The sequence below is a fragment of the Neopsephotus bourkii genome, unplaced genomic scaffold, assembly GCF_033783945.1.
Source record: "Neopsephotus bourkii isolate Nb327-2 ecotype Australia unplaced genomic scaffold, CSIRO-AGI_Nbou_v1 NB_1634, whole genome shotgun sequence".
Lineage (NCBI taxonomy): Eukaryota > Metazoa > Chordata > Aves > Psittaciformes > Psittacidae > Neopsephotus > Neopsephotus bourkii.
The window spans coordinates 5,124,410-5,138,362 of NW_026902109.1; the positions used below are offsets into that span (position 1 = coordinate 5,124,410).

At 42.6% G+C, this 13,953-nt stretch overlaps 1 protein-coding gene across 4 annotated transcripts in view; it reads left to right on the forward strand.

Moving 5' to 3' along the window:
- Positions 1-13,953, forward strand: part of CTNNA3 (catenin alpha 3) — a 739,429-nt gene that overhangs the window by 393,448 nt on the left and 332,028 nt on the right. For all 4 annotated transcript variants that reach the window (XM_061373990.1, XM_061373992.1, XM_061373991.1 and 1 more), the window contains exon 12: positions 3,942-4,142. In XM_061373990.1, coding sequence (XP_061229974.1) covers positions 3,942-4,142 — 201 coding nt within the window. The remainder of the gene's footprint in view (positions 1-3,941; positions 4,143-13,953) is intronic.

Genomic DNA, 13,953 nt, shown 5'->3' on the forward strand with positions numbered 1-13,953 from the left:
GTCCAATTTACTCTATAACAAAAAATGTAATTTAACACTGGTGTACTGAATGGCAGTCATGGGAGTTAACAAGAAAAAACAAGCTCTAAATTATTCATGGCTTAGTGCAAGAGAGGTTTCACAATGGTTCTTCTGAAGATAGAGAAAAACTGTTACCTTCACATCCTACCTTTCTGATGTTCGTATTTCATTCTGTGAGAGGCAAAAGGAAATTCAAGGCCAACACTAATGTGGAAGTTTTTAAGAAGTCTTTAAGCTTTAAGGCTATAAACATACTCTCTTTTTCAACTATATTGTATTACCCTTTATATCCTAAGTTAAATTCTATGTTTGCATCGCTTTGCCTGAAAAAATGGAGTATGCCCTTCAGTATTGGTGGTATAGATGGGAATGCTAGCATGCGACATATCTGTTTACTCTGTAACTCTTGACATAACTGTCTTCTAGCTTCTTACTCAGGTCTGCTACCCTTTGACTTTATTACCAGTCTTACATTAGTACCAGCATTTTCTCCTTCATCTCCATCCTTCCTGCTGATGTTCTTTTTTCCTATTACTATATATTTGAGTACCAAAAAATAGTTTAAGCACAGATAGAACTTTAATATTGCCATTTAAAAAATGTTGAGAAAATGTGTCCTGGTTTTGGTTGTGATAGAATAACTTTTCTCTCTAGCTGGCGCAGTTTTTTAATATACTCTAAAAATAATGTTGATAACACACAAGATGTTTTAGCTGTTGCTAAGCAGTGCTTATCCAAAGTCAAGAACTTTTCAGTCTTATGCTCTGCCAGTGAGGAGGGGCACAAGAAGCCACAATGGAGAATAAGCAGGGCAGCTGACGAGAATTATTCAAGGGGATATTCCGTACCACAGTATGTCATGCTCAGTATAGAAACTGGTGGGAGTTGGCTGGAAGGGGCCTGATGGCTGCTTGGGGAAGGGGTTGGAACTCGTCAGTGGTGAGACAACTGCATTTTGCATGACTGCTTTTTCTTGGTGTTTGTTTCTTTCGCTTTTTGTTATCTCTCTTTTCATTATGATTATCATAGAATCTTAGAATCATCAGTTCGGGCTGGAAAGGACCTTAATATCCTCTAGTTCCAACACCCCTGCCACAGGCAGGGACACCTCACACTGAACCATGTCACACAGTGCTCTGTCCAACCTGGCCTTGAACACTGCCAGGGATGGAGCATTCACAACTTCCCTGGGCAACCCATTCCAGTACCTCACTACCCTAACAGGAAAGAATTTCTTCCTTATTTCTAACCTAAACTTCCCTGTTTAAGTTTTAACCCGTTAACCCTTTTCCTATCACTACAGTCCCTAATGAAGAGTCCATCCCCAGCATCCCTATAGGCCCCCTTCAGATACTGGAAGGCTGCTATGAGGTCTCCACACAGCCTTCTCCAGGCTGAACAGCCCCAACTTTCTCAGCCTATCTTCATATGGGAGGTGCTCCAGTCCCCTGATCATCCTTGTGGCCCTTCTCTGGACTTGTTCGAACAGTTCCATGTCCTTTTTATGTTGAGGACACCAGAACTGCACACAATATTCCAAGTGAGGTCTCACGAGAGCAGAATAAAGGGGCAGAATCACCTGCTTTGACCTGCTGGTCACACTCCTTTTGATGCAGCCCAGGATACGGTTGGTTTTCTCGGCTGCAAGTGCACACTGCCGACTCATGTTCATTTTCTTATCGACCAGCACCCCCAAGTCCTTCTCTGCAGCACTGCTCTGAGTCTCTTCTTTGCCCAGCATGTAGCTGTGTCTGGGATTGCTCCGACCCAGATGTAGGACCTTGCACTTGGCATGGTTAAACTTCATGAGGTTGGCATCAGCCCACCTCACAAGCGTGTCAAGGTCCCTCTGGATGGCATTCCTTCCCTCCAGCGTATCAACCGAACCACACAGCTTGGTGTCATTGGCAAACTTGCTGAGGGTGCACTCAATCCCACTGTCCATGTCAGCGACAAAGATGTTAAACAAGACCGGTCCCAACACCGATCTTTGAGGGAAACCTCTTGTTTTTGATCTCCAGCCGAACATTGAGCCGTTGACCACAACTCTTTGTGTGCGGCTATACAGCCAGTTCTTTATCCATCGAGTGGTCCACCTATCAAATTGATGTCTCTCCAATTTAGAGACAAGGATGTAATGTGGGACAGTGTTGAACGCTTTGCACAAGTCCAGGGAGATGAAATCAACTGCTCTACCCCTGTCCATCAGTTCCACAGCCCCATCATAGAAGCCCACCAAATTGGTCAGGCAGGATTTTCCCTTAGTGAAGCCATGCTGGCTGTCACCAAGCACCATGTTGTTTTTCATGTGCCTTAGCATGCCTTCCAGGACGATCTGCTCCAAGATTTTGCCAGGCACAGAGGTGAGAGTGACTGGTCTGTAGTTCCTTGGATCATCCATTTTCCCCTTCTTGACAGTGGGGATTATATTTCCCTTTTTTTCAGTCGTAGAGTACTCCACCGGACTGCCATGATTTTTCAAATACGATGGACAGTGGCTTAGCAGCTTCATTTGCCAGCTTCTTCAGGACCCGCGGGTGGATTTCATCAGGTCCTATACACGGTTATTGCTATATTGTACTTTATTTCAGTTATACTGTTCTTAACATATGGGGTTTACCTTTTTTCTGATTGTCTTCTGCATTTTCCCACGGTGGGAGGCTGGGTGAAGCAGGTGGTTGCATTTAATTTCTCATCGAAGAACTGGTGTCTAAGAGACTTTTTTACTTTCAGAGGTTCTGTGTCATTACGTGTTTCACATATATTACCAGCATCTCCCTGCTAGTCCCAAACTTTGTGTTCCTTTCCTGTGCTACAAATGTTAAATTTTGAATATATATATGTTTGGTCAGACAGAAGGTGATTGTAGTGTGTGTATGTTTTAATTTGTAAAGTAAAAATATATAAGCTTAGAATATGTTATAGCAAATCATGTAACTAGAGTTGACAATAAACCAGTTGCTGTAGAAATGATGAAGCAATAAATAATTTGTTTCCTTAATGGGGCTTTATATTTCTGAGGTGGTGATGAATTTTAAACAGGAAAATTCTAATAAGGAAAGAATATTGAAGAAATGAAAGCGTCATATAAAAAAGAGGTGCTATTATTAGGCAATGACAGAGATAGATGAAGGGGAGGAATATTCTTTGGCAAGAAGACATAATGAAATAAAGTAGCTGTATCAGGAAAGCCAGTGCTATGTCATCGTGTTAATATATTGATAAGTGATACTGTATGTATGTGCATATTTGCAAATATTTATTTGAACCTCACCAATAGCATATAAACATATACGTAGTAATACAGTCAATATATTGCTATAAATAAGAAATGTAAATCATATGTAAAATACGTAATCTATAATGATGCGTATCACAATAATTTAATAAGTAGTAGCATAATTTTAATACCAGGCAAAAATACTTCTCATTCTATTCATCTAAGAGTTTGATTCGCCATGAACATTGTAACACATTGATATAAAACAAGGTAGATTAATTGTTGGAGCAGTTGTTGACAGAGATTCATCTCATGGCAACTTCTGTCACTTAAGGCTTAAGAAAGTTTCAGAAGTACGTAACAGTTTTATTCCCATGAAATTTTCCTTCATTCTGCAAGCATTTGCTATGCATGTGAGGTTTTGTGATTTTCAGATTTTTCACACTCTCTACTCGACCTTTTATTGTTGCTGTTGCTTATAGGAGACTATTACTGTACCTTTGAATTCTAAGATTCAGTAAGTTGTTTTAAGAATTTCAAGGACAGTTCAGTGTTCATTTTACATTGTAAGTTTTTTTATCCAAGCTTGTGTTGGCCAATGCATTTCAACAGGGGAAGAAAAATGCAATCAACTCCGTGTCTAAAATACGTCTGATTGTGTAAGAGGCTTATCTTAAAAGAAATGTTGTTTTATTTGCAGAAAGCCATATTCTTGAGGACGTAAACAAGTGTATCATTGCACTGAGAGAGCAAAATGCAGACAATTTAGATCGTGCAGCAGGTGCAATCCGAGGTCGTGCTTCAAGAGTAGCTCATATTGTTTCGGGTGAGATGGACAATTACGAACCAGGGACTTACACTGAAGAAGTGATGTCAAATGTTCAGTATTTGACCAAGAGTGGTAAGTCTGATTTCTAAAATATATTCTTAGTTTGTTTCATGATATAAACTTCACTTTAAATACTTGTTTTAATTTCACATTTAAAGAGAATCCTGTGAATCTCTAATGCACTAGTGAGTCACTATATGAGCTCTAATCTGCTTTCAGCATGTTATTCAATTATGATGATATCATGCAGTTCAAAAACAAATAAGATTAATTTTAATATGCATACCAAGATACTATTGGTCCTCCTGGCCACAGGGCCATGCTGCCTGCTCATAGTCAACTTACCGTCTGCCAGTACTCCCAGGCCCTTCTCAGCAGAATTTCTTTCTAGTAGGTCAGGCCCCAGCTGACTGGAGGTCTTACATAAATACACATAACATGTTTGGAAACTTGTAACTGATGAGGCAGCAGCTTTCCACTTAGTTGTACTAGCCTCACCACATCTGTTGTAAGCAGATCAAAGGCAAACTCAGAGAAAGAGAAGCAGGGGTTGGAACTTGACGATCTTAAGGTCCTTTCCAACCCTAACTATTCTATGATTCTATAATTTTATGATTTATGGGTACTCCCACAAAACTTTAAGGACAGTTGAAAATTGGTTAAATATTCCTAAATAATTTCAGTTTTGCTAAGCAAATTTGGAACTTACTAAAATGGTAAATAATGTCCATTTACTTTTTCATAATATTAAAAAAGAAGATATCCTTTGTTGGAATATTCCTGTACTGTTAGGAGGGGTGTAACAGCAGTATTCTATAAATGGTTTCTGTGGTCTACAGCAGTTGTTGTTTATAGAAGTGAACTTTTCCTGCATATTTCACATTAAATATTAAATTATATTAATTATGAATATTAATTAGTAATTACTAATTACTAACTACTTTTAATTACTTTTAATTACTAATTACCAATTAATTACTAATATTAATTAGTAATTATATTAATTAATATTAACATTAAAATATACATTCATGTATATTTCATGACCTTTCATGTGTATTTCACAGTAAAAAATAGTGGAGCTCCCAGGACTTCCATGTCTTCATTGACAGCAAGTCTAATAGTCAGGCAGTTAAATAATTTACTAAGAAATTTTCTGGCAAGTCTGAACATCTTCAGAGTATAAGATTTAGCTTCATGAACTCAGAAGTCTAAATCCTAGCTCTTTCAGTCTAAACAAATTTCTTGTACCTTGTATTTGACATTTACTCTATTTTACTGCAAAAAAAGACAAAAATTTTGTTGGAGCTTTTTCTTCATCAGTTCAAATACATCCAGGACAGAACTGTCTTCATGTGAAAAGAGTGAACTGATATTGCAATAAATTAGCAGGAGGGACAGAACAGCGAGAAGAATTTGAAATAGACTTGAATGTTTTTATCATCTCTTCTGACATTTTGATAAGAAAATCTGAGAACTTTCAACATGACATTCTTCTTTTCATAACTTCTGAAACTGCTGTGACAAATACCAAGAGAATTAGCAGTTCTAGGAAAGCATGGGTTTTATACCCATGTAAAAGCTGAGCTCTTCATTCTTGAAACTGGTAATGTTTAAACACTGTTTTGCTGAGGTATCTCCATAGAGGAGCCTTCAATCCTTGAGTGAGGGGAAACCCTACGTCCAGGAGCCTTAGTTCTGAGTAGCGAGAGCTACTGAGGGAGCCTCAATACCTCAAAAGGTCTTGCCCAGGAGCCCACAGCTTTGCTGACGCGAGCAGGGGCTCACAGGGGCCAGTGCCAGGAGGGATGGCACTGCCCGGAGCGGGTAGAACACAGCCCAGGGGAGTGTGAGCGACCAGGAGTGCTGGAGCAGGGCGTGGTGCAGCAGTTGGCCCCGGCAGTGCGAGTGGGTAGCAAACAGGATGGGGAGCGCTCGCCTCAGGGCCAGGGCCTGGCTGCTCTGGCTGCCCCAGCAGTGGCAGTATCGGAACCAGACATAACCGGTGAGAGAGGAAGCTGCAGCGCAAACCTCCGAGTGTAGTTGGTGCTTCCATTTGTCTATGGAGGCAGGAGTGCATAATGGATAGGGCTGCACTCGGTGTGCCCAGTTAGAGGTCCTCCTGCAGCAGGGCCTGAGCTGCGGGACACTGTCAATAGGCTGAAAGATGTCAGGGAAGTTGAGAGGGACCTGGACTGCTTGCTCCAGGCCCAAACTGTGCAGGAGCCTCAAGTGTCCACCACAGGGCATACAGAAAAGGAGGGCATTAATCCAGGAAGCTGGGAGCTAGTAACAAATATAAAAACAACACAAAGAAAGGAGGAAGAGGAGAATAACAAGCAAAGGTCTTCCTCCAAAATCTGATTTCCCCACATAGAACTGATTCACAGCTCTGCAGGGAGCTAATAAGAAAACACACACCGCACCAAATGAACAACCTGCTGATGCACCAGTAAAGAGGACCACTGCTGGTGCACCCAAGAAAGAGTGGAGGGTTATAGTAGCAGGTGACTCTACTTTGAAGGGCACAGAGGCACCCATGTGTCTTCCTGACCCAGTCTTGAGGGAGGTGTTGCCTACCAGGGGCTCGGATCAGGGATGTTGCTGAGAGGCTGCCTGGTCTAGGCATGTAATACTATTACATACTTCTAGTGGTTCATGTGGGTGCTAGCGATACAGATAGCAGTAACCTGGACAACATTAAGAAGGACTCCAGAGCCCTGGGAGAGGTGGTTTGGGGTTCTGGAGCTCAGATAGTTTTTTTCATCAATCCTCCAGGTCAAAGAGGAAGAGCTTGAAAAGGCCAGGTGGATTTGGCAGGTTAATAAATGGTTAGAATGGTGGTGCCATAGTCAGGGGTTTGGTTATTTAGAATATGGGACTTGTTTTGGGAGGCCAGATCTACTGGAGGCTGGTGGAGCTGCTGACAAAGGGGAAGAGCTTCTTTGGCGGGAGACTTGCCAGGCTGGTCAAGGTGGGTTTAAACTAGATGTGTTGGGGGAGGGGGTCATCGATCCATTAACCACACTCCCAGTCAGTTGCCAGCATCTGTAATAAGTACTTGGAGCGATGCTCCAGCCCATGTGAGTCATCTTTATTTGGAGCTCGGCTCAGATGCCTCTATACCAATGCCCGTAGTATGGGAAATAAACAAGAGGAATTAGAGATGGGAGGGGGAGTTCCTATTTATGTCAGTGATAGGCTGGAAAGCATGGAACTTCATATGGGGACAGATGATCAGTCAACAGAGAGTTTGTGGGTCAGGGTCAAAGGGAGAACATCGATGGGGGACATCATTGCAGGGATCTGTTACAGACTGCCTGATCAGGACAACTCTGGGGATGAAGCGCTCTACAGACAGGAGCAGCTTCATGCTCGCAGCCGCTTGTTCTCAAGGGGGACTTGAAACACGCTGATACCTTCTGGAGGGATGGTACAGCCCGGCACAACCAGCCCAGGAGGTTCCTCGGTTGTGTGGAAGACAACTTCCTCTTGCAAGTAACAGAGGAGCCAACTAGGAGAGGGGCTATGCTTGACCTTGTGCTCACCAACAGTGAGGGGCTGATTGTAAATGTGATGCTCCAGGGAAACCTTGGCTGTTGTGATCACAAAATGGTTGAGTTTGAGACCCTCAGGACAGTGAGAAAAGCATGCATCAAGCTCACTGCACTGGACTTCAAGAGAGCAGACTTTGGCCTCTTCAGGAGCCTGCTCAGTAAGGTTCCTAGGAAAAACTCTAAAGGGCAGGTGGCCCGAGACTGCTGGTTGATATTCAGGGATCACCTTGGTTGCTATTCAAGGATCACCGAGCTGTTCCAAGCTCTGGAGCATTGTCTCCCGAGTAGAAGGAAGTGTGGCAGGAGGGCCAGGCGAGCTTCATGGATGGTTAAGGAGTTGCTGAGGAAAAACTTAGAGGGGAAAAAAGAAGTTTATAGAAGGTGGTAGCAAGGACAGGTGGCCTGGGAAGAATACATGGATGTTGTAACGTAAGCTAGGGACCAGATCAGGAAAGCTAAGGCCCAGTCAGAATGGAGTCTGGGAGGGGGTGTGAAAGATAATGAAAAGGGCTTCTATAGGTATGTAACAAATAAAAGACAGACTAGGGACAATGTGGGCCCTTTCTGAAAGCTATCAGGACAGCTGGCTACCCTGGATTTGGAGAAGGATGAGGTTCTCAATGACTTCTTTGTCTCAGACTTCACTGGCAAGTGCTCTGACCACACAGCCCAAGTGTTGGAAGGAAGATGAAGGGACTGTGAGAATGAAGAACTTAGGCCCACTGTAGGAGAGGATTAGGTTTGAGATCATCTTAAGAACCTGAATGTGCACAAGTCCTCGGGATCTTATGAAATCCATCCACGGTCCTGAAGGAGCTTGTGAATGAAGTTGCTAAGCCATTGCCCATCATATTAGAAAAATTGTGGCAGTCAGGTGGAGTAGTCTACGACTGGAAAAAGGGAAATATAACCCCCATTTTCAAGAAGAGGAAAATGGAAGACCCAGTCAATCTCACCTCTGTGCCTGGCAAAATCTGGGAGAAGTCTCCTGGAAGGCATGCTAAGGCACATGAAAAACAACAAGGTGGTTGGTGACAGCCAGCATGGCTTCACTAAGGGAAAATCCTGCTTGACCAATTTGGTGGGCTTCTATGATGGGGCTGTGGAACTGATGGACAGTTGTAGAGCAGTTGATGTCATCTACCCAGACTTGTGCAAAGCATTCAACACTGTCCCACACGACATCCTTGTCTCTAAATTGGAGAGACATCAATTTGATAGGTGGATCACTTGGTGGATAAAGAACTGGCTGGATGGCCACACACAGAGATTTGTGGTCAATGGCTCAATGTCCATCTGGAGACCAGTAACGAGTGGTGTCCCTCAGGGATGGGAGTTGGGACCGATCTTGTTCAACAGCTTTGTTGTTGACACGGTGTCCTGGGTTCAGCAGTAGCAGTCATTTTTTTCCTTCTTGGTAGCTGGTGCAGTGCTGTGTTTTGAATTTTGGCCTGGGAACAGAGCTGATAACAATGATGTTTTGGTTTGGCCAAGGGCTTTGTGAGCCTCATGCTGTGCCAGGGAGGAAGGGAAGCTGGGAAGAAGCAGCGACAAGACACCTGACCCAAACTGACCAAAAAGGTATTTCATACCACAGCACATCATGCCCTGGATGTAACTGGGAGTTACTCGGAAGGCCTAGGAGACTGCAGGGTTGAAGGAGGTATCGGTCAGTGCTTGGTCAAGCTGGGGGGGGCAAGTTGTCGGTAGGCTGGTGCTGAGGTGTTGTATTCTCTTCCCTTCTTATTTCCTTTATCATTATTATTGGTGGTAGCAGTAGTGATTTGTGTTATACCTTAGTTACTAAACTGTTCTTATCTCAACCCGTGGGAGTTGCATTCTTTTTGATTCTCCTCTCCGTTCCTCTGGGATTAGGGGGAGGGCAAGAACGGGGGGAGTGAGTGAATGAGCTGTCTGACTGGGTTTAAACCACAACACATGGACAGTGGTATTGAGTTCACCCTAAGCAAGTTTGCCAATGACGCCAAGCTGTGTGGTTTGGTTGATACGCTGGAGGGAAGGAATGCCATCCAGAGGGACCTTGACACGCTTGTGAGGTGGGCCAATGCCAGCCTCATGGAGTTCAGTAAAGCCAAGTGCAAGGTCCTACACCTGGGTCGGAGCAATCCCAGACACAGCTACAGGTTGGGCAGAGAAGGGATTCAGAACAGCCCTGCGGGGAATACTTGAGGTTGTTGGTCGATGAGAAAATGAACATGAGCCGGCACTGTGTGCTTGCAGCCCAGAAAGCCAACCGTATCCTGGGCTGCATCAAAGGGGCGTGACCAGCAGGTCAAAGCAGGTGATCCTGCCCCTCTACTCTGCTCTCATGAGACCCCACTTGGAGCACTGCGTGTAGTTTTGATGTTCTCAATGTAAGAAGTACATGGAGCTGTTAGAGGAACTACAGAGGAGGGCCACGAGGATGGAGCACCTCCCGTATTAAGACAGGCTGAGAAAACTGGGGCTGTTCAGCCTGGCGAAGAGAAGGCTGAGTGGAGACCTCATAGCAGCCTTCCAGTATCTGGAGGGGGCCTATAGGGATGCTGGGGATAGACTCTTCATTAGTGACTGTAGTGATAGGACAAGGGGTAATGGGTTAAAACTTAAACAGAGGAAGTTTAGATTGGATATAAGGAAGAAATTCTTTACTGTAGGGGTGGTGAGGCACTGGAATGGGTTGCCCAAGGAAGTTGTGAATGCTCCATCCCTGGCGGTGTTCAAGGCCAAGGTTGGTCAGAGCCTTGGGTGACATGGTTTAGTGTGAGGTGTCCCTGCCCATGGCAGGGCGGTTGGAAGATCTTAAGGTCCTTTCCAACGCTGACTATTCTGTGATTCTATGACAGATTTCTGTTCTGTTGCCGTGCTTCAACAGTAATATATAACATGTTTAAATCTGGCTTATCTACAGAAAACAGCAAGACATAAAACTGGTTTTAGTTGGAATGTTTGCCTTTGTCAAGGGACATCAAGCATGGTGTCATCTTAGATGTCTTTGTAGCACTTGAAATCTAAGATTCACTGTCTTTACATCATTCAATACCAGTGGAAAAAAAAGAAACGTGCTTTTCATTCCCACTCATATTTATCTGATCTGCAGTGTACAAACATCAAGTCATGGGACTTTTTTGTTTCCTTGATGGTTTTCATTTTTATGTTTAACTGTTACAGCTTACAGGGAAAATGTGGGCAAGCTGCAGCCCTCAGTTGTAACCGAAAATATTCTGTCACTGCTGGGTCTTTCAAGAGCCAGTTGATTGGAAGGTGCACTTCACTGGAAGAGAACTGTGTATTTATGCTATCATTAGCTCTGAAGTTAGCTGACATGAGTAACCTATGACAGTGAAGTGCATCCTTTATGCCAAGTGAAAAGGTAATGTGTTACTGGAAAGAAATTATTGCAGTAGAGTGTAGAGTAAGTGAAAATATAATTATAGCATAATAGTGTACACAGAAATCGCAGAGAAATAAAAAGAAAAATTAAAGAGTGAACAGGAGCCAGAAACAGGAAGGGTGCAGATTGGAGGTAACAGGACAGAAAAACTGTGTATAAAGAGGAACAGATGCATTTGCTGTTTGTTAAAACGAAGTCTGAGGTTAAATTGTAGCACATGTGTTGAAGTAATTTGTACAAAAAAAAAAAAAGAGGTTAAATTCTCTGCATTACAGTATGTTTAAGAAAAGAGCATAAGATTGCTAATCTGTGTGTTTAGCTATAAGACATCAGATATATTAGATATAGTAAAGAGAGCTGTTCAACAGTAGTATCATAATGATGCCTTACAGTGAGTGTTAGAAAGAGGTGCTTAATTCCTTAGCTCAGGTTGAGTAGTCCTGTTTATATAAGAGTTGTTAACAAACGAATGGATCTTGCCAGCACCGTACAATAGAGTGTCTGTTTCTCAGGCTTATGTTACGTCACTCCTCCATTTTGCTCCTTCAACAAAAACTCCAAGCAAACTAACAAGACAATGTAAGAACACCATTTATGTTGTGCGGTCAAGCCCCTACTAGTTAGCTAATACCAAAACTAAAATTGTCTTTGCATCTTTGTTTTGCACTCTGTGTATGAATTGTGGCATTGTGATTAAGTGATCACATGCAGTTACAGTACAAAACAGCTGGTTAATTCAGGTCTCTGGATGGACCTGCTTTAGATGTATGCCAGGGTCACACATTAGAAGGGGCTGGTGTCCATAGGGTCAATTTGGAAGGTAATGAAGCAGAAGACTGCTGGAAGAGAATATGTGGTCTGATTGTGAGTATAGTTACAGTTGGACTCAATCTTAAAGTTTTTTTCCAACCTAAATGATTCTGTGATTCTGTAGGTCATTTGGACTGCCACTGTCTGTACTGAGTTCCCCTGTGATACTGCATGAGTTCATGAAGCTACATCTACTTGTGGGGTGCAGAAATGTTTCACAGCTCCTGGTCTCAGCCAGTGTCATGCTCACTGCATCCTTGTTCTTCACCACAATGAGACTGGGACATACTCTGTCCTCTCCTGTTCTTAGGCTTCAGTGGGAAGGGCATGTGCATATGTGGGTAGGAGAGAGAGCTGCAAAGCATTCCAGCCAAGCCCCTACTCTAGATGATTGGAAGTCAGCATGGAGAATCATGCCCTGAAAATGTGTGCCTCAGGCTCTGTGTGAAACCTTTACAGATCACTGGAGAAAAGAGTGTTCAATCATGTAGTCTGCATACTCTGTGCAGGCACTTGTTTAAACAAGGGTTTCCTATCTTGATTTTACAAGTGCAAAGCTAGTAATAAATAGCTAAATAATATAAAATAAAAAATAAAACTTCAGGCATTATTCTGGTATGGTTAAGACTGTGAAAATGTTACTAGTGGTACCTCTCTGTCATTCCTGAAGTCTGTCACTATTGACTAGATTCAAATATGCAGATCCTTGCATTTTCATAGGGTTTTTGTACTGCTGCATGAAAGCAAAATGAAACCTCTAGAAACTTTGTTTATAAAAACATAAGGTATTTCCTCTTCGTAATTGGAAATATAACCTTGTAGTATACATCTAAATATCAAAGTCTCTCATTTTACTCTCTGCCATAATCAGCAGCAGTTAAAGTAAATAATTTATATTACAGCATATTCTGTTGATATAGAATAAACCCTGTATTTATTTAGCTGCAAATTTTAGCTGCAGTTATGCTTTCATGTCAATGTATAATATACTATATACATACATATGCATGTATACACATTTATAAATCCTCTAGTTATTTAGATCTTGTAAAAAACAAGGAAAAGGCTGGAGACAAAGATCATAAAATGGTTTGGAATGGAAGGAGACAGGGAAGATCATCTAGGTCCATATACCCCCTTCTATGGGCAGGGACACCTTCCACTAAGACCAGGTTGCTCAAAGCCCCAGCAAGCTTGGCTTTGAACACTTCCAGGGATGGGGCATCCATAGGTTCTCTGGGAAACCTGCTCCAGTGTCTCACCATTCTCACAGAAAGAACTTCTTCCTAATATCTCATCTGAATCTCTCATTTTAAAGCCATTCCTTCTTGTCCTGTCACTACATGCCCTTTTAAAAAGTCCCTCTCCAGATTTCTTGTAGGCACCTCTAGGAACTGGAAGGCTGCTCTAAGGTCGCATCAGAGCCTTCTCTTCTCCAGGCTAAACAAGCCCAGCTCTTTCAGCCCTTCTTCATAGGACAGCCCTCTGATCATCTTCATGGCTGTCCTCTGGACTCACTCCAGTGAGTCAGTGTCCTCCTTATATTGTGGCTACCAGATGATAAGTAGTGTAACAGTCCTAAGGAATTAGTGGAGGTATTCTTTGAATCACTGGAATTTTGAGTCCACATTTTTTAAATTGCAGTAGTGCTGATTGAATTACAGCAATCCATTTCCCACAGCTTTCTGGCAACCGGAATTATGAAGTATCTTGTAATTCACATAGATACAGGGGTTAACTTTAAGAATAGTAATAAAATTATATTTGGAATGCAACCCAAATTAAATTGTTCTCAAATTAAAGGTCAGGTGTAGCCATTGTTCTGAGACAGATGCTAGTGTGACACAGAATACTTTTCTCACTCACTTGAAGAATGGATTAAGACAAGACTGTAATCTCTGGGACAGAGAGGTGATATAAATATACCAGATATAAAATTTAACATGGATTTGGAAATTTCTTCCTGCATCAGAAAATGTTTATAAGCCTGTGCCTGTAACTGTGTGTCGTGGTTTAAAGCCCAGGCAGACACCTTGTTCACTCAATCCCCCCCCTTTCCTCCCTCTTTCTTTCCTTCTCTCCCCCCACCTTCCCAGCTCCCAGAGGGATGGGGAGGAGAATC